Source organism: Pristiophorus japonicus, chromosome 1, assembly GCF_044704955.1.
Source record: "Pristiophorus japonicus isolate sPriJap1 chromosome 1, sPriJap1.hap1, whole genome shotgun sequence".
Classification (NCBI taxonomy): Eukaryota; Metazoa; Chordata; class Chondrichthyes; family Pristiophoridae; genus Pristiophorus; species Pristiophorus japonicus.
In genome coordinates this window covers 413574138-413597072 of record NC_091977.1, presented here as the reverse complement: position 1 = coordinate 413597072, position 22935 = coordinate 413574138, and the positions used below count along the sequence as shown (strand labels likewise).

The 22935-nt window shown below is 43.0% G+C and overlaps 1 protein-coding gene across 1 annotated transcript in view; it reads right to left on the bottom strand.

Moving 5' to 3' along the window:
- The window catches only part of sdr16c5b (short chain dehydrogenase/reductase family 16C, member 5b), an 84819-nt gene that overhangs the window by 20942 nt on the left and 40942 nt on the right, over nt 1–22935 (bottom strand). Inside the window, exons 4-5 of the mRNA XM_070875730.1 lie at nt 21997–22141; nt 9025–9150 (exon numbers count right to left, since the gene is read on the bottom strand). Of these exons, the coding sequence (XP_070731831.1) occupies nt 9025–9150; nt 21997–22141 (271 nt within the window). The remainder of the gene's footprint in view (nt 1–9024; nt 9151–21996; nt 22142–22935) is intronic.

The window sequence follows — 22935 nt, the reverse complement described above, 5'->3', positions numbered from 1 at the left end:
ATCTGGTTCTGGGGAATGAAGTGGGTCGAGTGGAGTATGTGTCTGTAGGTGAACATTTAGGGAAGAGTATCATAGTATCACAAGGTTTAGATTGGCTATGCAAAAGGACAGGGAGCAATCTCAAGTAAAAAATACTTAATTGGAAGAGGGCCAATTTCAATGCGTTGAGAACACATCTGGCTTGGGTAAATTGGAATCAAAGACTGGCAGGCAAAACTTTAATCGAACAATGGGCTGCCTTAAAAGAGGAGATGGTTCGGGTACAGTCGAGGTACATTCCTACGAGGGGGAAAGGTAGGGCAACCAAAGCCAAAACTCCCTGGATGACGAAAGAGCGTATGACAGATGTCAGATTGAAAATACAAGTGAGAACCAGACTGAATATAGAAAGTTCTGAGATGAAGTGAAAAATGAAATTAGAGAGGCAAAGAGAGAGTATGAGAATAGACCGGCAGCTGACATAAAAGGGAGCATTAAAGTAATCAACAGGTAGTAAGAGAAGGGGTGGGGCTAATTAGGGATCAAAAAGGAGACCTACACATGGAGGCAGGGTACATGGCTGAGACACTAAGTAAGTACTTTGCATCTGTCTTTACCAAGGACGAAGATGCTGCCAATGTCAGTGAAAGAGGCAGTAGTTGAGTTAGTGGATGGGATAAAAATTGATAGAGGTGGTACTAGAAAGGCTGGCTGTACTTAAATGTTGGTAAGTCACCAAGATCGGATGGGATGCATCCTAGGATGCTGAGGGAAGTTAAGGTGGAAATTGCAGTGGAAACTGACAATCTTCCAAGCCTCCTTGGATACGGGGATGGTGCCAGAGGACTGGAGAATTTCAAATGTTACACCCTTCTTTAAGGGTGTAGGGATAAATCCAGCAACTACAGATCAGTCCAGTTTAACCTCGGTAGTGGGGAAGCTTTTAGAAATGATAGTCTGAGAAACAATCACTTGGACAAGTGCGGATTGATTTAGGAAAGGAAGCATGGATTTGTCAAAGGCAAATCGTGTTTAACTAACTTAATTGAGTTTTTTGATTAGGTAACAGAGAGGGTTGATGAGGGCAATGCAGTTAATGTGGTGTACATGGACTTCCAAAAGGTGCTTGATAAAGTGCCACGTAATAGGCTTGCCAGCAAAGTTGAAGCTCATGGAATAAAAGGGACAGTGGCAGCATTGATACAGAATTGACTAAGTGACGGAAACAGAGAGTAGTGGTGAACGGTTTCTTTTCAGACTGGAGGAAGGTGTACAGTAGCATACATTTGGAGGTAATATATTAGCATGGATAGAGGATTGGCTAACTTATGGAAAACAGAGAATCAGGATAAATGGATAATTTTCCAGTTGGTAAACAGTAACTAGTGGGATGCTGCAGGGATCGGTGCTGGGTCCTCAACTATTTACAATCTATATTAATGATTTGGATGAAGGAACTGAGTGTAACATAGCCAAGTTTGCTGATGATATGAAGATAGGTGGGAAAGCAAACTGTGAGGAGGATGCAAAAAATCTGCAAAGTGATATAGACAGGCTAAGTGAGTGGGCAAACATTTGGCAGATGGAGTATAATGTGGGAAAATGTGAGATTATACACTTCGGCAGAAAAAAAATCGAAAAGCAAATTATAATTTAAATGGAGAAAAATTGCAAAGTGCTGCAGTACAGAGGAACTTGGGGGTCCTTGTGTATGAAACACAAAGTTAGCATGCAGGTCCAGCAAGTAATCAGTACAGCAAATGGAATGTTGGCCTTTATTGCAAGGGACATGGAGTATAAAAGCAGAGAACTCCTGCTACAACTGTACAAGGCATTGGTGAGGCCACACCTAGAGTACTGCGTACAGTTCTGGTCTTCGTATTTAAGAAAGGATATACTTGCATTGGAGGCTGTTCAGAGAAGGTTCACTAGGTTGATTCCGGAGATGAAGGGGTCGACTTATAAAGAAAGGTTGGGCCTGTACTCATTGGAGTTCAGAAGAATGAGAGGTGATCTTATCGAAAGGTATAAGATAATGAGGGGGCTCGACAAGGTGGATGCAGAGAGGATATTTCCACTCATAGGGGAAACTAAAGCTAGGGGGCATAGTCTCAGATTAAGGGGCCACCCATTTAAAACTGAGATGAGGAGAAATTTCTGCTCCCAAAGGGTTGTAAATCTGTGGAATTCTCTGTCGCAGAGAACTGTGGAGGCTGGGTCACTGAATATATTTAAGGGGGAGATAGATAGTTTTTGAGCAATGAGGGAATAAAGGGTTATGGGAGCGGGCAGGGAAGTGGAGCAGAGTCCGAGATCAGATCAGCCATGATCTAATTAAATGGCAGAGCAGCCCCGAGGGGTCAAGTGGCCTACTCCTGCTCCTATTTCTTGTGTCCTTGTGTCCTTGATGGGTCGGTACTAGGACCACTGCTTTTCTTGATATATATTAATGACTTGGACTTGGGTGTACACAGCACACTTTATAAATTTGCAGATGACGCAAAACTTGAAAGTATAGTAAACAGTAAGGAGGATAGGGATAGACTTCAAGATGACATAGACAGGCTGGAAGAATGCGCAGACACGTGGCAGATGAAATTTAATGCAGAAAAGTGTGAAGTGATTTTGGTAGAATGAGAGGAGCCAATATAGACTAAACTAAAGGGTACAATTCTAAAGGGGGTGCAGGAAAGAGAAACCTGGGATTATATATGAACAAATTGTTGAAGGTGGCAGGCAGGATGAGATAGCAGTTTAAAAAAGCAGACAGGATTGTGGGCTTCATAATAGAGGCATAGAGTAACAAAAGCAAGGAAGTTATGATGAACTTTTATAAAATACCCAATTCTGGACACCATACTTAAGCAGGATATGAAGGCCTTAGAGAGGGTGCAGAAAAGATTTACAAGAATGTTTCCAGGGATGAGGGACTTCAGTTACGTGGATAGACTGGAGAAGGTGGGGTTGTTATCTTTAAAACAGAGAAGGTTGAGAGGAGATCAGATAGAGGTGTTCAAAATCATGATGGGTCTAGACAGAGTAGATGGAGAGAAACTGTTCCCATTGGTGGAAGGGTCAAGAACCAGAGGACACAGATTTAAGGTGATTCGCAGAAGAACCAAAGGCAAATTGAGGAAAAACTTTTTTTATGCAACGAGTGGTTATGATTACTGCCTGAAAGGATGGTGGAGACAGATTAAATTGTGACTTTCAAAAGAGAATTGGATAAGCACCTGAAGGAAATTTTTTTGCAGGAACTAGTGTTCTTGCAGAGAGCTGACATGGGCTTGACGGGCCAATTGGCCTGCTTGTGCTGTAACCATTTTAAGACTAATTTAGTCACCTCATATGCACATTAGCTCCAAAACAATCATTAAAGATATTACATACAAGTATATCTATAAATAAATTGATTTTCCACTTCATTCCATATTCATTGCTGTGTGGAGTTCATATAATTTCATTATAAGAACATAAGAAATAGGTGCAGGAGTAGGCCATTTGGCCCCTCAAGCCTGCACCACCATTTAATAAGATCATGGCTGATCAGATCCTGGTCTCAGCTCCACTTCTCTGCCTGCTGCCCATAACCCTTCACTCCCTAACTGCTGCCAATCTTTGGCTCCCTTTCGCCCCAAGCCACTCCCTCTTCCCAGAGCCTGTTTCTTTCTTTTTTTCTCCCCGTCTCTAATGGCAGTTGGACATTATCCCGCCATTCACACCCTATCATCGCCTAATCCGATCCGTCATCAATATTAACATAGCCCCAAAGCAGAGAGGACAGCAGAAGCAGTGTCACAAAAAAGTTAATACCAGGCACTTAAAGACCCAGCGAGCCCTATACAGCCAGCCATTCTGGCGTGCCTTGATGACAGAGATACTCAATGCCCACAGCGCTTGGTCTGTCCTCCATAACCAGTGCCTGTGAAGAGACACTTGGTCACTCAACCAGAAAACACCAGGACTGGTTTGATGAAAACGATCAGGAGATCCAAGAACTAATAGATCGTAAGCGCAAAGCACTTCTGAGCCTCAAGCAACAACCCAACCCGGGAGCTGCAAAGCAATGTTACAGATGGCACAACAAAAAACCCGGGACCTAAAGAACAGGTGGTGAATGGAGAAAGCACAGGAGATACAACAACTAGCCGACAGCCACGACACGCGAGGTTCTTCATTGCAGTCAAGGCTACCTACGGTCCAAACTCCCAAGGCCCCACCCCACTCCTGGCCAAGAACGGGGAAACACTCATCAAGGACAACGAGGCTGTCAGGGCCCGATGCAAGGAGCACTTTGAAGATCTCCTCAATCAAGACTCTGCCTTTGACTCAAGTGTTCTCAACGCCATCCCGCAGCATGCAACCCGCCACCCACCTCAGTAAAACCCCAACGCTGCACGAGGTAAGCAAAGCCATAAAACAGCTCAAAAATAACAAGACTACGGGTGCGGATGGAATCCCTGCTGAGGTGCTAAAATATGGCGGAGAGGCGCTGTTGGCACGGATACATGACTTCATCTCTCTCATCTGGAAGGAGGAGAGCATGTCAAGAGATCTTCGAGATGCAGTGATCGTGACCATTTTTAAAAAAGGGAACTACAGGGAAATCTCCGTGTTATCAGCCACTGGGAAGGTTGTCGCTAGAGTTCTCCCTCAACCGTCTTCTCCCTGTGGCTGAGGAGCTCATCCCGGAGACGCAGTGTGGATTTCATCCCCTGTGGGGAACAACGGACATGATCTTTACAGCACACCAACTGCAAGAAAAATGCAGGGAGCAGCACCAGCCCTTATACATGGCCTTTTTCGATCTCACAAAGGCCTTTGGCACTGTCGACCGTGAGGGTTTATGGAGCATCCTCCTCCGTTTTGGATGCCCCCGAAAGTTTGTCAACATCCTTCGCCTGCTCCACGACGACATGCAGGCCGTGATCCTTACCAGCGGATCCATTAAAGACCCATTTCACATCCGTACCGGGGTCAAACAGGTCTGCGTCATCGCTCCAAACCTCTTCTCAATCTTCCTCGCTGCCATGCTCCACCTCACTGTCGACAAGCTCCGCGCTGGAGTGAAACTAAACTACAGAACCAGTGGGATGCTGTTTAACCTACACTGCCTCCAGGCCAGGTTCAAGATCACCCAAACCTCTGGCGTTGAACTGCAGTACGTGGACGACGCCTGCGTTTGCACACATTCTGAGGCTGAACTGCAGGATATAGTCGATGTATTCACTGAGGCATATGAATGCATGGGCCTTGCACTTAACATCCGTAAGACAAAGGTCCTCCATCAGCCTGTCCTCGCCGCACAGCACTGCCCCCCAGTCATCAAGATTCACGGCGCGGCCCTCGACAACGTGGACCACTTCCCATACCTCGGGAGCCTCTTGTCAACAAAGGCAGACATTGATGTGGAGATTCAATATCGCCTCCAGTGCGCCAGTGCAGCATTCGGCCGCCTGAGGAAAAGTGTTCGAAAACCAGGCCCTCAAACCTACCACCAAGCTCATGGTCTACAGGTCTGTAATAATACCCTCCCTCCTGTATGGATCAGATGCATGGACAATGTACAGAAGACACATCAAGTCGCTGGAGATATATCACCAACGATGTTTCCGCAAGATCCTGCAAATCCCTTGGGAGGACAACATCAGTGTCCTCGCCCAGGCCAACATCCCCAGCACTGAAGCACTAACCAGTCGATCAGTTTCACTGGAAAAAAGCCACTTAGTTCGCAAGCCAGACACGAGACTCCCTAAGCAATTGCTCTATGCGGAGCTCCTTCATGGCAAACGAGCCAAAGGTGGGCAGCGGAAACGTTACAAGAACACCCTCAAAGCCTCCCTAGTGAAGTGCGACATCACCACTAACATCTGGGAGACCCTGGCCAAAGACCGTCCTAGGTGGAGAAAGTGCATCCGGGAGGGTGTTGAGCTCTTCAAATCTCAACGTTGCTAGCGTGAAGAGGTCAGGTGCAGGCAGCGGAAGGAGTGTGCGGCAAATCAGTTCCACCCCCCCCTTCCCCCGACGAAAGTCTGTCCCACCTGTGACAGGGTCTGTGGCTCTCATGTTGGACTGCTCAGCCACCAAACAACTCACTTTAGTAGTGGAAGCAAGTCTTCCTCGATTCCGAGGGATTGCCTATGTTGATGATCTTGAACATTTTTTCTAACTCCTGGCATTACCATTTGATTTTGGGCCATCATCCCTTTTGTCACTCTAATCTCTCCTGTCTTCCAACCTATCACAGACCTTCCCTTTTGTTCTTTCTTCCCCTCCCCCTTTCTGTTTGTTAAGAATCTGTTCTTTCCGAACACTCTCCAGTTCTGACAAAGGGTCATCGACCCGAAACGTTAACTCTGCTTCTTCTCCACAGATGCTGCCTGACCTGCTGAGATTTCCAGCATTTTCTGTTTTTATACCCTTCACTCACTTATCATTCAAAAATCTGTCTATCTCCATCTTAAATATATTCAATGATCAAGTCTGAATAGCTCTCTGGGACAGAGAATTCCAGAGATTTACGACCTTAAGAGAAGATTCATCTCAGTTCTAAACGGGCGACCCCTTATTCTGAAACTATGCCCCCAGTTCTAAATTCCCTCACAAGTGGAAACATCCTCTCTGCATCTATCTTGTTGAGCCCCCTCAGTACCTTGTATGTTTCAATAAGATCACCTCTCATTCTTCTAAACTCCAATGAGTATAGACTCAACCCGCTCAACCTTTCTTCCTAAGTCAACCCCTTCATCTCCGGAATCAACCTAGTGAACCTTCTCTGAACTGCCTCCAATGCAAGTTTATCCCCCCTTAAATAAGGAGAAAAAAAAAACTGTATGCAGTACTCTAGGTATGGTCTCACCAATACCCTGTACAGTTGTAGCAGGACTTCCCTACTTTTATACTCTATCCCCCTTGCAATAAAGGGCAACATTCCATTTGCCTTCCTGATTACTTGCTGTACCTGCATACTAACTTTTTGTGTTTCATGCACAAGAGCCGCCAGGTCCTTCCGTACTGCAGCATTTTGTAATCTCTCTCCATTTAAATAATAATTTGCTTTTTTATTTTTCCTGCCAAAGTGGATAACCTCACACTTTCTCACAGTATAGTCCATCTGTCAAACGTTTGCTCACTCACTTAGCCTGTCTATATCACTTTGCAGATTCTTTGTGTCCTCCTCACATCTTGTTTTCCCACCCATCTTTGTATCATCAGCAAACTTGGCTACATTACACTCGGTCCCTTCATCCAAGTCATCAATATAGATTGTAAATAGTTGAGGCCCCAGCACCGATCCCTGCGGCACCCCACTAGTTATCGTTTACCAACTGGAAAATGACCCATTTATCCCAACTCTCTGTTTTCTGTTAGTTAGCCAATCCTCTATCCATGCTAATGTATTACCCCCAACCCCGTGAGCTCTTATCTTGTGCAATAACCTTTTATGTGGCACCTTATCGAATGCCTTCTGGAAATCCAAATACACCACATCCACTGGTTCCCCCTTATCTACCTTGCTCGTTACATCCTCAAAGAACTCCAGCAAATTTGTCAAACAGGATTTCCCTTTCATAAAACCATGCTGACTCTGGTTGACCGCATTATGATTTCCAAATGTCCTGCTACTGCTTCTTTGATAATGGACTCCAGCAATTTCCAAATGGCACATGTTAGGCTAACTAGTCTATAGTTTCCTGCTTTCTGTCTCCCTCCTTTGTTATAAATAGGGGTATCACATTTGCAATATTCCAAATGCTGGGACCTCTCCAGACTCCAGGGAATTTTGGTAGATTGCAATCAATTCATCCACTATCTCTACAGCCACTTCTTTTAAGACCTTAGGATGCAGGTCATTAAGTCCAGTGGACTTGTCCACATTTAGTCCATTATTTTACCGTGTACTCTTTCTTTAGTGATAGTGATTGTTTTAAGTTCCTCCCTCCCTATAGCCCTTTGATTATCTATTATTGGGATGTTTTTAGTGTCTTCTACCGTGAAGACCGATACAAAATATTTGTTCAAAGTCTCTGCCATTTCCCTGTTCTCCATTATTAATTCCCCAGTCTCATCCTCCAGGAGACCAACGTTTACTTTAGCTACCCTCTTCCTTTTTATATACCTGTAGCACTTACTATCTGATTTTATATTTCTTGCTGTTTTACTCTCATAATCCATCTTCTCTCTCTTTCAGTCGTCCTTTGCTGTTTAAAAAAAAATCCCAATCCTCTGGCCTCCCACTAACCTTGATACCATCCTTTACTTCCTTAGTTAGCCACTGATGGTTCTCCCTTCTCTTAAAGTCTTTCCTTCTCACTGGAATATATTTTTATTGAGAGCTATGAAATATCCCCTTACATGTCTGCCACTGCTTATCAACCCTTTAATATATTTTCCGAGTCCACTTTAACCAACTCTGCCTTCAAACCTTTGTAATCGTCCTTATTTAAGATCAGGACATTGGCTTGAGACCCAACTTTCTCACCCTCCAACTGAATTTGAAATTCAACCATGCTATTATCACTCTTTCATAGAGGATCCTTTACTATGAGGTCAGTTATTAATCCTATCTAATTACACAGTACCAGATCTAAGTTAGCCTGCTCCCTGGTTGGTTCCACAACATATTGTTCAAGGAAACTATCCTGAATACATTTTATGAACTCTTCCTCAAGGCTACCTTGGCCAATTTTATTTGTCCAATCAATATGAAGATTAAAATCGCCCATGATTATTGCCGTACCTTTCTTATTTTATATTCTTGTATGCAGTAGCACCCCAATTATAAAGTTTAACTACAATCTTGTGTCAGCAAGTACAAAATGAAGCAGTTACTCAGAATTGGTCATGCTTTGATTGAATGTTTTATTTGTGCATTACTGTATGCAGTTACTAGTTGTTTGCCAAACAGCAGTCTTCACGTAGAAGAAAAATTGTGACATAAAAAGCAGTTGCTGTAATAGAGATTTTTCACAAGACAGCTTAGAAAGTAGCATAAAAATGAATTGCAGAACTACTGCATTGCAAGCAGAGATAAAATGTACTTACTTTTTAACAGCAAACAGAAAATATAGGCTTCGTGGCATCACAAGAAGCACTTGTTCCCGTAAAACAGCATCCGTAATCTTTCTGGCAGCGTAATTTGGATCTAAAATGGGAAGAAGATGTGGCCACCTGTAAAGAAATTGAATATAGATTATGAGGTAAAAGCTGTAGTTGAATTGTTCACAATTAGTCTATTAAAAAAAAACACACAGTAGAATAAAGGTGGTCAACCACCGAGAAATAGTTATGGAAATCCTGCTCAAATATGTATTAAAAAATACATTTTCTCCAAAATTGTTCAGGGTCTCCCTGCTGACAACAGGGAATTTTTTTTTGCCAGTGGTGTCCATTAGTTGCACCTAAACAGTGATACCACCAGATCGTGGAGTCTCCCTCAATGCAATAAAGGCACCCGAGCAGTTTTGGAGGCTAAACAGAAGTGAGCAATTTGGCAATACGAACATGCCATTTGCAGAGGGAGGGAAGACTCTCTGCAAGCGTTCAAGAGGTGGACCGGTTCTAGGCTGAGGCAGAGATCAAGTCGTATAAAAGTTAAGTGGATTTAAAGTTAACGTATGCAGGGGTCAATGTGATCTCCTGAACTTGTTTTGATCACTTGAGGGAGTCGGAGGGGGCTTTTCCAGAAGTTTTCCCCTTATTGTTCCTGGGTTTTTATGCCTTTCCCAGGAGATTATATACCAGAGGGAGGTTAGGAACAATCTCGTCATGATGCCCCAGGCATCATGAATGTGGGCAGGCTTGATGGACCACCTGGTTTTCTCCTGCATGTCATTTTCATACGTTAACTTTTTATTCACCTTTTCTTGTCCGACCTTGAATGCATGGAATGCTGAACATTTTTCTGGGATGTAGTTTGCCTATTTCCTTTTTACAGGATATACGACACAGAAACAGGCCATTTAGCCCAACCAGTCCACGTTTATGCTCCACTCGAGCCTCATCTAACTATCAGCATAACCCTCTATCTCCTTCTCCCTCATATGCTTATCTAGCCTCCGCTTAAATGCATCTATACTATTCGCTTCAACCACTCCCTGAGGTAGTGAGTTCCAAATTCTCACCACTCCCTGGTTAAAGAAGTGTCTTCTGAATTCCCTATTTGATTTCTTGGTGACGATCATATATTAATGGTCTCTAGTTTTGCTCTTCCCCACAAGTGGAAACACTCTGTATCTACTCTATCAAAACCTTTCGTAATTTTAAAGACCTCTCTATTAGGCCACCCGTCAGCCTTCTCTTTTCAAGAGAAAAGAGACCCAACCTGTTTATCCTTTCCTTATATGTATATCCTCGCATTTCTGGTATCATCCTTGCAAATCTTTTTTGCACTCTCTCCAGTGCCTCTATATCCTTTTTATAATATGGCAACCAGAATTGTATGCAGTAATCCAAATGTGGTCGAACCAAGGTTCGATACAAGTTTAGCATAACTTCACTACTTTTCAATTCAATCCCTCTTGAAATAAACCCTAGTGCTTGGTTAACATATATTTTATGGCCTTGTTAACCTGTGCTACTCACAGCTCAACTCTGCTCCCTCCCCAACAATCTAACTTTCTTCACTCATGTCCACACCCCGCCCAGAAGGTGTTGTGGATGACCACTCCCGCAACCAAAGGCATTGTGCTATTTCTCTCACAGAAATGTAACTCATTCATTCTGCGTGAGCTTGTACACTCATGTGTGGGTGGTATGGTCCGATCTTGGCTGCGATTAACTGGGAACAGTCCCGCCTTTAATGCAAATGCGATGCATTTTTGTGGAAAATACTCATTTTAAATATTTTCTAGTTCCATTTGCATGCGATCCTCCAAGGCAGAGTGCACACATCAGTAAATGTTGTGGGTGGGGTTTTATCATCATCACAGGCAGTCCCTCGGGGTCGAGGATGACTTGCTTCCACACTAAAAATAAGTACTCAGGTGACTGATGAACTCGTTTTAAACGGTGGAAGATGCCTGTGCGTGAATTCTTTTAATGTGGTGTGGCCATTGCAGCCCAGCCACCACACGGGCTTGATGGAGCAAGGTCTTGGTCCAGTGGCAAGGGGATCCAAGGTGATTGGAGACCAGGCTCTGGCGCACGTGCCAATAAATACACACAAACTCAAACATACTCCTACTGTCCTCCTTCTCACAGGACCTCTCTCTACATGGAATTCATAGTAAGCAATGTGAGCCTCACCTCATAGCCCCGCTATAGGCCCGTGCTGCGCCTACCCTTGGTCTTGTCCACGCTGCTCCACCTCTAGGCTTGGACGTCTCCACTCCTCCATGCCTCGTCAGTCTTCTCCTCTCCACTTCACTTGCAATCTCCGGACCTCGTCAGTCCCGACCTCCGGACTTCGCCTGTCCCGACCTCTCCGATGGGTGGGGTATTTGACTAGGGGAAGGCATCACACCCAAAATTTACTTCCTAAAGGGAGTCGCTGAATGGCAACTGACCCTCCAGCATTCCTCCATAATGTGGGTTTCTGAGATCACTGGTATGGTCCGATCTTGGCTGCGATTAACTGGGAACAGTCCCGCCTTTAATGCAAATGTTAACATGCAAATGCGATGCATTTTTGTGGAAAATACTCATTTTAAATATTTTAAATATTTGCATGCGATCCTCCAAGGCAGAGTGCACACATCAGTAAATGTTGTGCAGGTGGGCCATCCCAGACATTCCTGCTCCATTCTCCCTCTTTCAGATATTGACCAACTTGCTGCACGCTCATTGAACATCACTTGTTCCTGAACTGGAGCAGGACATGGAGTCTGACCCCCACCACATCGCTGGTTGCGGCTTCATGGGTGGGTATTGATCCCCACCTGGGATCCCAAAAAACAATGCTCACTTCTTATATGCAAAACCATGGAGTCACTGACTCTCTGCTGGCTCCCTTCGCAGGTCAACTCACCCATAGGAGTATCATTCCAAAGCTTTTGGATCCTTTGCAATCTTAAAAACCTTAATACCACCCCCTCCCCAAATTGGGCAGAAGTAAACATCTTAGTACCCTGAAACCCATTCATCAACATAATTGACGTTCTTTGTATTACCTCAAAACAACAATAACTTGCATTTATTATAGCGCCTTTAACGTAGTGAAATATCCCAAGATTTAAAAAATTGACACCGAGCCGCATAAGGACAAGCTGCCCTCACGTCGCAGTGTCTGCAATGGTACACTCATGCTGGGAGTGGATCAGTATTTTGTACAGACCATCACTGTGTGCTCTATTTCTCAAGTTGGACATTCTAAGATCCTACTTTCACAAAACATGGCGCCACATTGTGATGTTAATTTAAGAGTGTTTACCACTAAAACTTTCATATCACTCTTCTGTGTGGTTTCCTGTATTCCCACTGTTCATTTTAATTCCTAAGACTCATGATTTTGTATTTTTGTACAAGAGATATCCTCCACTTCGTGGCCTAAAAATCCCTCAGCAAATGTTCTACTTCTTCCCTATTTATGCCTCTCCCAATTTGGAGTAATTGTCAAACTGACAGTTTTGTTACAGTTCCTTCCTCAAAATTATTTAGATACATTGAACGTAACAATGGTCCCAGAATGGATTCCTTCGCACCCTGCTAATCACCTCTCTTTGTTGGTGCAGCTCTCCTAGCGACATCTTCATTATCTGGATTAAATATGCACTTTTTCAAAAGCATGTTCAGTTTATAAACCAACAGACATACAATTTATTAAACATTGAACAGGTAAATGAATACTATTCAGTGCAAAACAAATTTAATTTATTATTCTCCTTGATTCCTATCAAAACAAGAAAGACACTTCCCTTTAGCTCTCTTTCAAATTAACTAGTTCCCAAAAACGATGCTCACTTCTTGTATGCAAAACCATGGAGTCACAAACTCTCTACTGGCTGAAGACGAAAGGCTGCCTTTGGAGGTCAACTCACCCACAGGAGTATCATTCCAAATCTTTTGAAGGTGTACTAAAACAAAGCCCTTTCATAAAAAACTGCATTTTCTGTAATTATATCAGATAACCATTCTTTATCAATTGCGTAGTAAGTTTGTATGCCAGTCGAAGTACCTGTGATAGTTGGAACTTAATACTTTGTCCATTCAGCCATCAAAGAGAAAACAGGTACAACCCAAGCTGTCTATATTCAAATTAATCCCGACATTAAAACCATTTTTGTTTTTGAGGAATTAGTCACAAACTCGTATTGAATTCCTTATCGATCCTCAATCAATCAGTCAGCTGTCTGGGTTCCAATTCATGTACAATAGCAGCAATCAGATCAAGGAAACCAAGGACTTCAAGATCTATGTTTCTGCTTGGGCAAAACTATGACAGGTGGGAACTCAAAGACGAATCAGAATATTTTCTTAATGTTGAGAAACTAGGAGCTATGTAGCAATGTGGGATTTAGGTATTCATGCACACAAATCATTCAGTTTTGGACAGCAAACCTCAGGAAGGATATACTGGCCTTCGAGTGGGTACAGCACAGTTTCACCAGAATTATACCAGGGCTTTCACATGCTGCCCCTCGGCAATGTCATCCAAAAAACGCAATGACACCCAACTCTACCTCACCATACTTCTCTCGACCCATCCACTGCATCTGATTTGTCACCCTGCTTGTCTGACATCCAGTACTGCTTGTGCAGAAACTTCCTCCAATTAAATATTGAGAAGACCAAAGCCATTGTCTTCGGCCCGCATGACAAAATCCATTCCCTAGCCAACGATTCCATCCCCCTTCCTGGCCACTGTATGCGGCTGAACCTGACTGTTCACAACCTTAAGAACACAAGAACATAAGAATTAGGAGCAGGAGTAGGCCATACAGCCCTTTGAGCCTGCTCTCCGATTCAATAAGATCATGGCTGATCTTCTACCTCAACTCCACTTTCCCGCCTGACCCCCAGATCCATTGATTCCACTAGAGTCCCAAAATCTATCTATCTCACCTTGAACATACTTAACGGCTCAGCATCCACAGCCCTTTGGGGAAGAGAATTCCAGAGATTAAAAAATCTGAGTAAAGAAATTCCTTCTCATCTCAGTCTTAAATGGCCGACCCCTTATCCTGAGACTATGCCCCCTAGTTCGAGACTCTCCAGCCAGGGGAAACAACCTTTCAGCATTTACCCTGACAATCCCCCTCGGAATCTTATACATTTCAATGAGATCACCTCTCATTCTTCTAAACTCTATATAGGTCCAATTTACTCAAAGGACAACCCTCTCATCTCAGGGATCAATCTAGTGAACCTCTGTTGCACCACCTCGAAGGCAAGTATGTATCCTTTCTCAGATAAGGTGATCAAAACTGTACACAGTACTCCAGGTGTGGTCTCACCAAAGCCCTGTACAATTGTAGTAAGACTTCCTTACTCATGCACTTTCGAGGAGGTAATCAGGAGGGTCGATGAGGACAATAAAGGCCATCTGCCTTCCTAACAGCTTGCTGTACCTGCATGCTAACTTTCTGTGTTTCCTGTACAAGCACACCTAAATCTCTCTGAATACCAACATTTAATAGTTTCTCACCATTTAAAAAATTATTCTGTTTTTCTATTCTTCCCACCAAAGTGAATAACCTCACATTTCACTCCACCTTATTGCGCACTCATTTAACCTGTCTATATCCCTTTGCCCTCCTCACAGCTTACTTTCCCACCTAGCTTTGTATCGTCAGCAAACTTGGATACATTGCATACGGTCCATTCATCTAAGTCATTAAAATAGATTGTAAATAGTGGAAGCATTGATCTTTGCGGCACCCGACTAATTATAGCATGCCGGAAAATGACCCATTTATCCCTGCTAATATATTACCCCCAACACTTTGGAAAAAATCCTGAGGGACAGAATAAATCTTCATTTGGAAAGACATGGATTAATCAAGGACAGTCAGCAAGGATTTGTTAAGGGAAGGTCGTGTCTGACTAACTGGATTAAATTTTGAGAGGAGGTAACCAGGACGGTCGATGAGGGCAGTGCGTATGATACAGTGTACACGTATTTTATCAAAACTTTTGATCAGGTCCCACATGGCAGACTGGTCACGAAAGTAAAAGTGGCAAGTTGCTTTGAAGGCAGTTCACAGAAGGTTCACAAGGCTGATTCCAGAGATGAGGGGGTTGACTTATGAGGAAAGGTTGAGTAGGTTGGGCCTCTACTCATTGGAATTCAGAAGAATGAGAGGTGATCTTATAGAAACGTATAAGGTTATGAGGGGGGCTTGACAAGGTGGATGCAGAGAGGATGTTTCCACTGATAGGAAAGACTAGAACTATAAGGGGCCGCCCATTTAAAACTGAGATGAGGAGAAATTTCTTCACTCAGGGTTCTGGATCTGTGGAATTTGCTGCCTCAGAGAGCTGCGGAAGCTGGGACATTGAATAAATTTAAGACAGAAATAGACAGTTTCTTAAACAATAAGGGAATAAGAGGTTATGGAGAGCGGGCAGGGAAGTAGACCCCAGTCAATGATCGGATCAGCCATGATCGTATTAAATGGCGGAGCAGGCTCGAGGGGCCGTATGGCTGCCTTCTGCTCCTATTTCTTGTTTTTAGTCGAGGCATGGAATATAAGAGCAAGGACGTTATGCTTGAACTATATAAAACACTGGTTAGGCCGCAGCTGGAGTACTGTGCGCAGTTCTGGTCACCACATTACAGGAAAGATATGATTGCACTGGAAAGGGTGCAGAGGAGATTTACAAGAATGCTGCGAGGACTGGAGAATTTTGGCTATGAGGAAAGATTGGGGATGCTGGGTCTGTTTTCTTTGTAACAGAGGAGGCTGAGTGGAGACCTGATTGAGGTGTATAAAATTATGAGGGGCCTGGATAGAGTGGATAGGAAGAACCTGTCTCCTTTGGCGGAGGTGTCAACAACCAGGGGGCATAGATTTAAGTAACTGGGGGAGGTTTAGAGGGGATATGAGGGGAAATTTCTTCACCCAGAGTGGTGGGGATCTGGAACTCACTACCTGAAAGGGTGGTAGAGGCAGAAAACCTCACCATATTTAAAAAATACTTGGATGTGCACTTAAAGTGCTGTAACCTACAGGTCTACAGACCAAGAGCTGGAAAGTGGGATTAGGTTGGATAGCCCTTGGTCAAACGTCGCAGACACAATGGGACAAAATGGCCTCCTTCTGTGCTGTAAATTTCTTTGATTCTAACCCCATGAGCTCTTATCTTGCGTAGCAACCTTTTATGTGGCAACTTATCGAATGCCTTTTGGAAATCCAATTATACTACATCCAATCGTTCCCCTTTATCTACCTGGCTTGTTATATTCTCAAAAAACTCAAATAAATTTGTTAACATGATTTCCCCTTCATAAAAACACGTTCACTCAGCCTAATCATATTATTTTCAAAGTGTCCTGTTGGCACTTCTTTAATAATGGATTCCAGCATTTTGCTGATGACTGATGTCAGACTAACTGGCCTGTAGTTCCCGCTTTCTCTCCTTTCTTGAATATCAGAATAAAATTTGCCATCCTATTGGGCTCTTATTTGACCCCAAGCTGAGCTTCCGACCACATATCTTTTCCATCACCAAGACTGCCTACTTCTACCTCTGGAGTATCCCCTATCTCTGTTCCTGCCTCAGCTCATTTGATGCTGAAACCCTCATCCATGCTTGTGTGACCTTCAATTATCTCCTGGCTGACCTCCCATCTTCCATAAACTTCAGCTCATCCAAAGTTCTGCTGCCCGTATCCTGACTTGCACCAAGTCCCGTTCATCTATTACCCCGTGCTCACTGACCTACATTTGCTCCCGGTCAAACAACGCCTCAAATATAAAATTCCCATCCTCTTGTTCAAATACCTTACAGCCCCTCGAGCCTGTTCCGCCATTCAATAAGTTCATGGCTGATCTGGTCATGGACTCAGTTCCACTTCCATGCCCACTCTCCATAACCCCATATCCCCTTATCGTTTAAAAACCTGTCTATTGCTGTCTTAAATTGATTCAATGACCCAGCTGCCACAGCTCTCTGGGGCAGCGAATTCCACAGATTTACAACCCTCAGAAGAAATTGCTCCTCATCTCTGGTTTAATTGGGCGGCCCCTTATTCTAAGATTGTGCCCTCTAGTTCTAGTCTCCCCCATCAGTGGAAACATCCTCTCTGCATCCACCTTGTCAAGCCCCCTCATAATCTTATACGTATTCCAGGTGTGGCCTCACCAATACCTTATATAGCTGTAGTAAGACTTCCCTGCTTTTATACTCCATCCCCTTTGCAATAAAGGCCAAGATTCTATTGGCCTTTCTGATCACTTGCTGTCACCTGCATACTATCGTTTTGTGTTTCATGCACAAGTACCCCCAGGTTCTGCTGTACTGCTGCACTTTGCAATCTTTCTCCATTTAATTAATAACTTTCTCTTTGATTTTTTTTCTGCCAAAGTGCATGACCTCACACTTTCCAACATTATACTCCATCTGCCACCAATGGAGGAGCAAAGGAGATCCGGAATGCACAAGAGGCCAGAATTGGAGGAATACAGAGTTCTCGTGCTGTAGGGCTGGAGGAGATTACAGAGATAAGTTGCCTAAATTTCCCCATGAGTTGCACCTTTTTTTTTGTTGTAACTTGATTTTTCTGGTGTATGTTTTTAGTTGCAAATCTGGCCATTTAATTTGCGCCAGTGTGAGTGAGTTAGTTAGGTTTTTTGTTAGGTCAGTTTTTTTTTCCCAAAGGGGGCATTCCCAGCCACTTACACCATTTATGCCAATTTGGTCAGAAAAAAGTTGTACTAAACTAACTTAGGGCAGCGTATGTGTCCACTTTTGTCCGCACAGAAAGACCTTGCTTACAATTAAGGAATCGGCGCAAGTGATTACATTTAAAGCACCACCAAGCACAAAAAGTAATACGCAATTAATTAGCAAATAAAATAGAAGGAACCCTGCCCCTAAAGCACTAAGACTAAAGTAATAAGCAATCAATAAATAAAAAACAAAAAAATAGAAGTAACCCTGCCCCTAAAGCAACAAGACCAAAGTAATAAGCGATCAATAAACACCAAATAAAAAAAATAGAAGGAATCCTGCACCAAAATCAATCAGTATATAACAAATAAAAAATAGAAGTCCTACCTTGGGGAACGCAGCAGGCTGCTGATGGAGCCCATTCGGCCAGGGCTAGGGACAGTGTGCTTCAGGCCCCTTCCACACAGCCTGCAGCGCGTGTTTGCAGAGTCAGTCTGCCAAGAGCTACTGCACATGCGCGCAGACTCTAGCGCACATCTGCAGAGCTCCCGGCACTGTTTTCAGCACAGGGGCCTGGCTCCGCCCCCAATCCATTGGGCCATGCTGAGCCATGACCGAGGAGAGGCTGGGGAGTGGCCAGAATACAGACGTCCTTTTTTCAGCGCGCTTGGAGGCGGCCAAAAGCAGCGCACCTCGGGTGAGGGTGCCAGAAAAACGGGCTAGGGAAATTCTAGCCCATGGAGAGGTATTTTTTTTAAAAAGAACAGGAAAAAGAGTTTCTTTGTATCTATCCTGCCAAGTCCCTTTCGTGGGGGAATCCAGAAAAGAACGGCTAAAAAAAATGATTAAGAAAGGGAAGATAGACTATGAAAGTAAACTAGCGCAAAATATAAAAACAGATAGCAAGAGTTTCTATAGGCATACAAAAAGGAAAAGAGTGGCTAAAGTAAATGTTGGTTGCTTAGAGTATGAGACCAGGGAATTAGTAATGGGGAACATGGAGATGGCAGAAACTCTGAACAAATATTTTGTATCAGTCTTTACGGTAGAGAACACTAACAATATTCCGACAGTGGATAGTCTAGGGGCTATAGTGGGGAGGAACTTAACACAATCACAATCACTAAGGAGGTGGTACTCAGTAAGATAATGGGACTAAAGGCAGATAAATCCCCTGGACCTGATGGCTTGCATCCTAGGGTCTTAAGAGAAATAGCGGCACGGATTGTGGATGCATTGGTTGTAATTTACCAAAATTCCCTGGATTCTGGGGAGGTCCCAGCAGATTGGAAAACTGCAAATGTAACGCCCCTATTTTTTTAAAAAAGGAGGCAGACAAAAAGCAGGAAACCATAGACCAGTTTGCCTAACATCTGTGGTACGGAAAATGTTGGAGTCCACTATTAAAGAAGCAATAGCAGAACATTTGGAAAAGCAAAATTTAGTCAGGCCGTCAGCATGGATTTATGAAGGGGAAGTCATGTTTGACAAATTTGCTGGAGTTCTTGGAGGATGTAATGAGCAGGGTGGATAAAAGGGGAACCAGTGGATGTGGTGTATTTGGACGTCCAGAAGGCATTTGACAAACATAGAGACATAGAAAATAGGTGCAGGAGTAGGCCATTCGGCCCTTCGAGCCTGCACTACCATTCAATATAATCATGGCTGATCATGCAACTTCAGTACCCCATTCTTGCTTTCTCTCCATACCCCTTGATCCCTTTAGCTGTAAGGGCCACATCTAACTCCCTTTTGAATATATCTAACAAACTGGCCTCAACAACTTTCTGTGATAGAGAATTCCACAAGTTCATAATTCTGAGTGAAGAAGTTTCTCCTCATCTCGGTCCTAAATGGCTTACCCCTTATCCTTAGACTGTGAGCCCTGCCTCTGGACTTCCCCAACATCGGGAAGATGGGTGCAGCCTTTCTTTGCTACTGCTGTTGTTATTATTATTGTTGCTACTGTTGTAACTGTTGTCAAATTGTAAGTTTTTTGTAAGTGATGTAAATTTACAAGTTTAAAAGTTTGTACGTGATCTTAACTGAAAACTTTAAAGTTTGATACAAGAATATTTTTATTAAAGTTAAGTACAAATAGATGTTAAACTTTTGAATAAAATATATTTCAAATTATAACTGAATCATTTCCATTATTTGTTCCATTATTAACACAACGTTTTGAACTAAAGAAGAATCATTCCCATTATTTGTTCCATTAACCCAACACAACATTATGGAACAGGTCCAAACAATAAACATTTGGAATAGTTGCCGCTGAGCCTTCAGGCAGCAAAGCATTCATGGATGAGCTGCTGGCACAAGGCTCGAGCAATCGTTAAAGGGCACGATGGCCGCCCTCCTCCGCCGTTGTGCACTGGGTTCAGGTACTTGCATGGTTTCCTCGTCCTTCTCATCGTCATCTACATTTTCCACATCATCAGCCACTCTCAACTCAGGTGGGTCTTCTACTACCGGCTGCTGCTGCCTCATGAAGGCTAAGTTATGCAGCATGCAGCACACAACAGTGAACTGACCGACAATCTCAGGAGAGTATTACAAGTAGCCTCCGGAATGGTCCAGGCATCGTAAACGCTGTTTCAAGATGCTAATGGTCCTCTCTATTATGCAATGTGTGACATGTTGTATTCCCGCTCAGCTTCCATCCGGGTTACGCGTCGGAGTGTCATGAGCCAGGTGGCGAGGCCGTACCCTCTGTCGCCCAACAGCCAGCTCTGCCCTTTCGGCTGCTGCTGAAACATGGCAGATATAGCGCTCTCACGTAGGATGAACATATCATGGGTGCTCCCAGGATATCTTGCATCAACTGACATGATGCAATGCATGTCGTCACACACGAACTGCACATTAATGGAGTGGAAGCCTTTTCTGTTCCTGTACATCTCGGAATCCTCCAAAAGGTGCTTGGAATGCAGCTCTGTACCTTTGGGAAGCCAGCAATTCTGGAGAAGCCCACAACCCTTTCACACATTGCCTGGACGGTCATGGGGAACTTTATGTGGTCATTCCTCCGAGCATATAGTGCAGCAGTCACCTGCCGAATGCAGATATGTGGTGCATGTTAAGAAATGGCAGACATATCCCCAGTTGTGGCCTGGAAAGATCCAGATGCATAGAATGAAAGTGCAGCTGTAACCTTCACTACAACTGACAAAGCAGTCCTCCTGACGCTTCTAGGTTGCAGGTTTGCTTTTACTAACTCACAAATCTTGGTTACAACTGCTTTGCTGAAACGCAGCCTTCTCACACAGTCTGCATCACTCAGGTGTAGGTATGAATGCCGGTCTCGATATACCTGCCCTTCATCCTACATGCTCTGAGGTTCCGCATGCGATGACGTCGAATCAATCATATCCTCCACAGCACCATCGGGCAGAAGGCTTGCACGAGGTATGACATTGTCAATATTGCCCCATAATTAAATTATACCTTTTCAAGAAGCTCAAAACAGGACAAGGAGTTAAAGTCTCTCTCTCTCTCTCTCTCTCTCTCTTGATTTTGTTAATGTGTGCTGGTTTTTCTTAAGTGCCCAGAAGGTTTTTTTTTTGGGAGTGGTCACATACGCCGTCCTAGGAGAGATGCAAGTTGGCCAAACTTGCATAAATCTGAAAAACTGGTGCAGACATCAGGTTACGCCCCATGACACAATAAAAAATTAACCTAAAAAAATCGTTACTGAGTTACGCTAGCACAGAAACTTTGGGGAAATTTGGATATTTTAAATTTAGGCCAAAAAAAACGGCGTAGCTAACTGGAGAAAATTGAGCCCATTATCTTGTCGCTCCTAATCCATTTATTTTCTTCACCTTTTTGCTATATTCATTCCTGTCTTTAAATCATTTCTGTAATTTTAAACAATGCAACCTTTTTTATCCCTCATCACCCATATTACTCCTTTTATTGCCTACATTTGTTTCCTAGCTCCTGTACTGTACTAAATGGAATATGCTCATTGTGTAGTCCCCTGGTTATGTCACTTGCCTTGAACATTTAGAATTATCCCATGCATTGGGAGTCACAATATCTTCACTTGGTACAATTCAGATTCTCTATTAGGACTGAAATATTCACTACAAAATGACTATAAATGAATCAAAATGCCACATTACTAACATTTCAAGACTGTAGGATTTAAATAATGCATTCTACCAATACATTTCAAGCTTGAGTGAATAAAGTTGAAAGTTGAGATGTCACATTTAATGAATTAACATGTCTACCTACTTGGTTTTACAGCCATCAAACATGCCAGTGTTTATGAAGTATGGGCAAACGATGGTAGTCTTGATACCATTTTTTCCTAAAACTAGCATTTCTAGTGCAATAGACTCCGCAAAACCAATTGCTCCAAACTTGCTTGAACAATAATCTGTAAAAGAAAGACACCATTTCACCAAAGGTACATGAGAAGCAATGCCAGTAAGACAGAAGTCAGTTGTGTTTAGAATAATAGGACAGTTTAAAGACATTTAAATGGATTAACATTTAATTTCAGTGACTGAAATAAGTCGAGCCCAATGTAGCATAAAAGCATGACTACATCATAGATATATAATAATGCATGCATGCTTTTACGGTTTACTCTCTCCCCATCATTATCCCTCAATACCTTGAGATAAACTAGATGATGATTATAGTAACCTCACATTAAGCAGATATGAGAAATTGTTGCATACTACAAACATCATTTATTTTCTGGTTTCAGAATTTAAAAAAGTGTGAAGTTTCAAATTATTACTAACACACATAGCAATGATATTCAATATATTAGAATTTTTAGTTGCATGCAAATCACACATTGTATTTCAATCTCCTTCCTTTAAGCAGTGGTATTACTTTGTACTCGCACCTTCAGCACCCTGTGCAACTTGATTGGAGCCATAATTTGCTCTTAACTGACTACCAATTAAAATTTGAATTTAGGTTCCAATAGGACCAATATATATAAAACATGGTGCTGGGCCATTTGCAAATATGCTGCATCAAGTTAGAGAATTCAAAATTTTCTTGAGAGTAGAGCAATGAATACAAGTGAGATCCATTAAAAAGGAACCAAGTCAGATGGCAGGTATGCTTTTTTTGTGGACTATATTAATGAAGCAACAAAAGTGTAAATCAGAGTGATTACTTCATAATAATGTCAGTAGAAAAATTAGCAAGTAA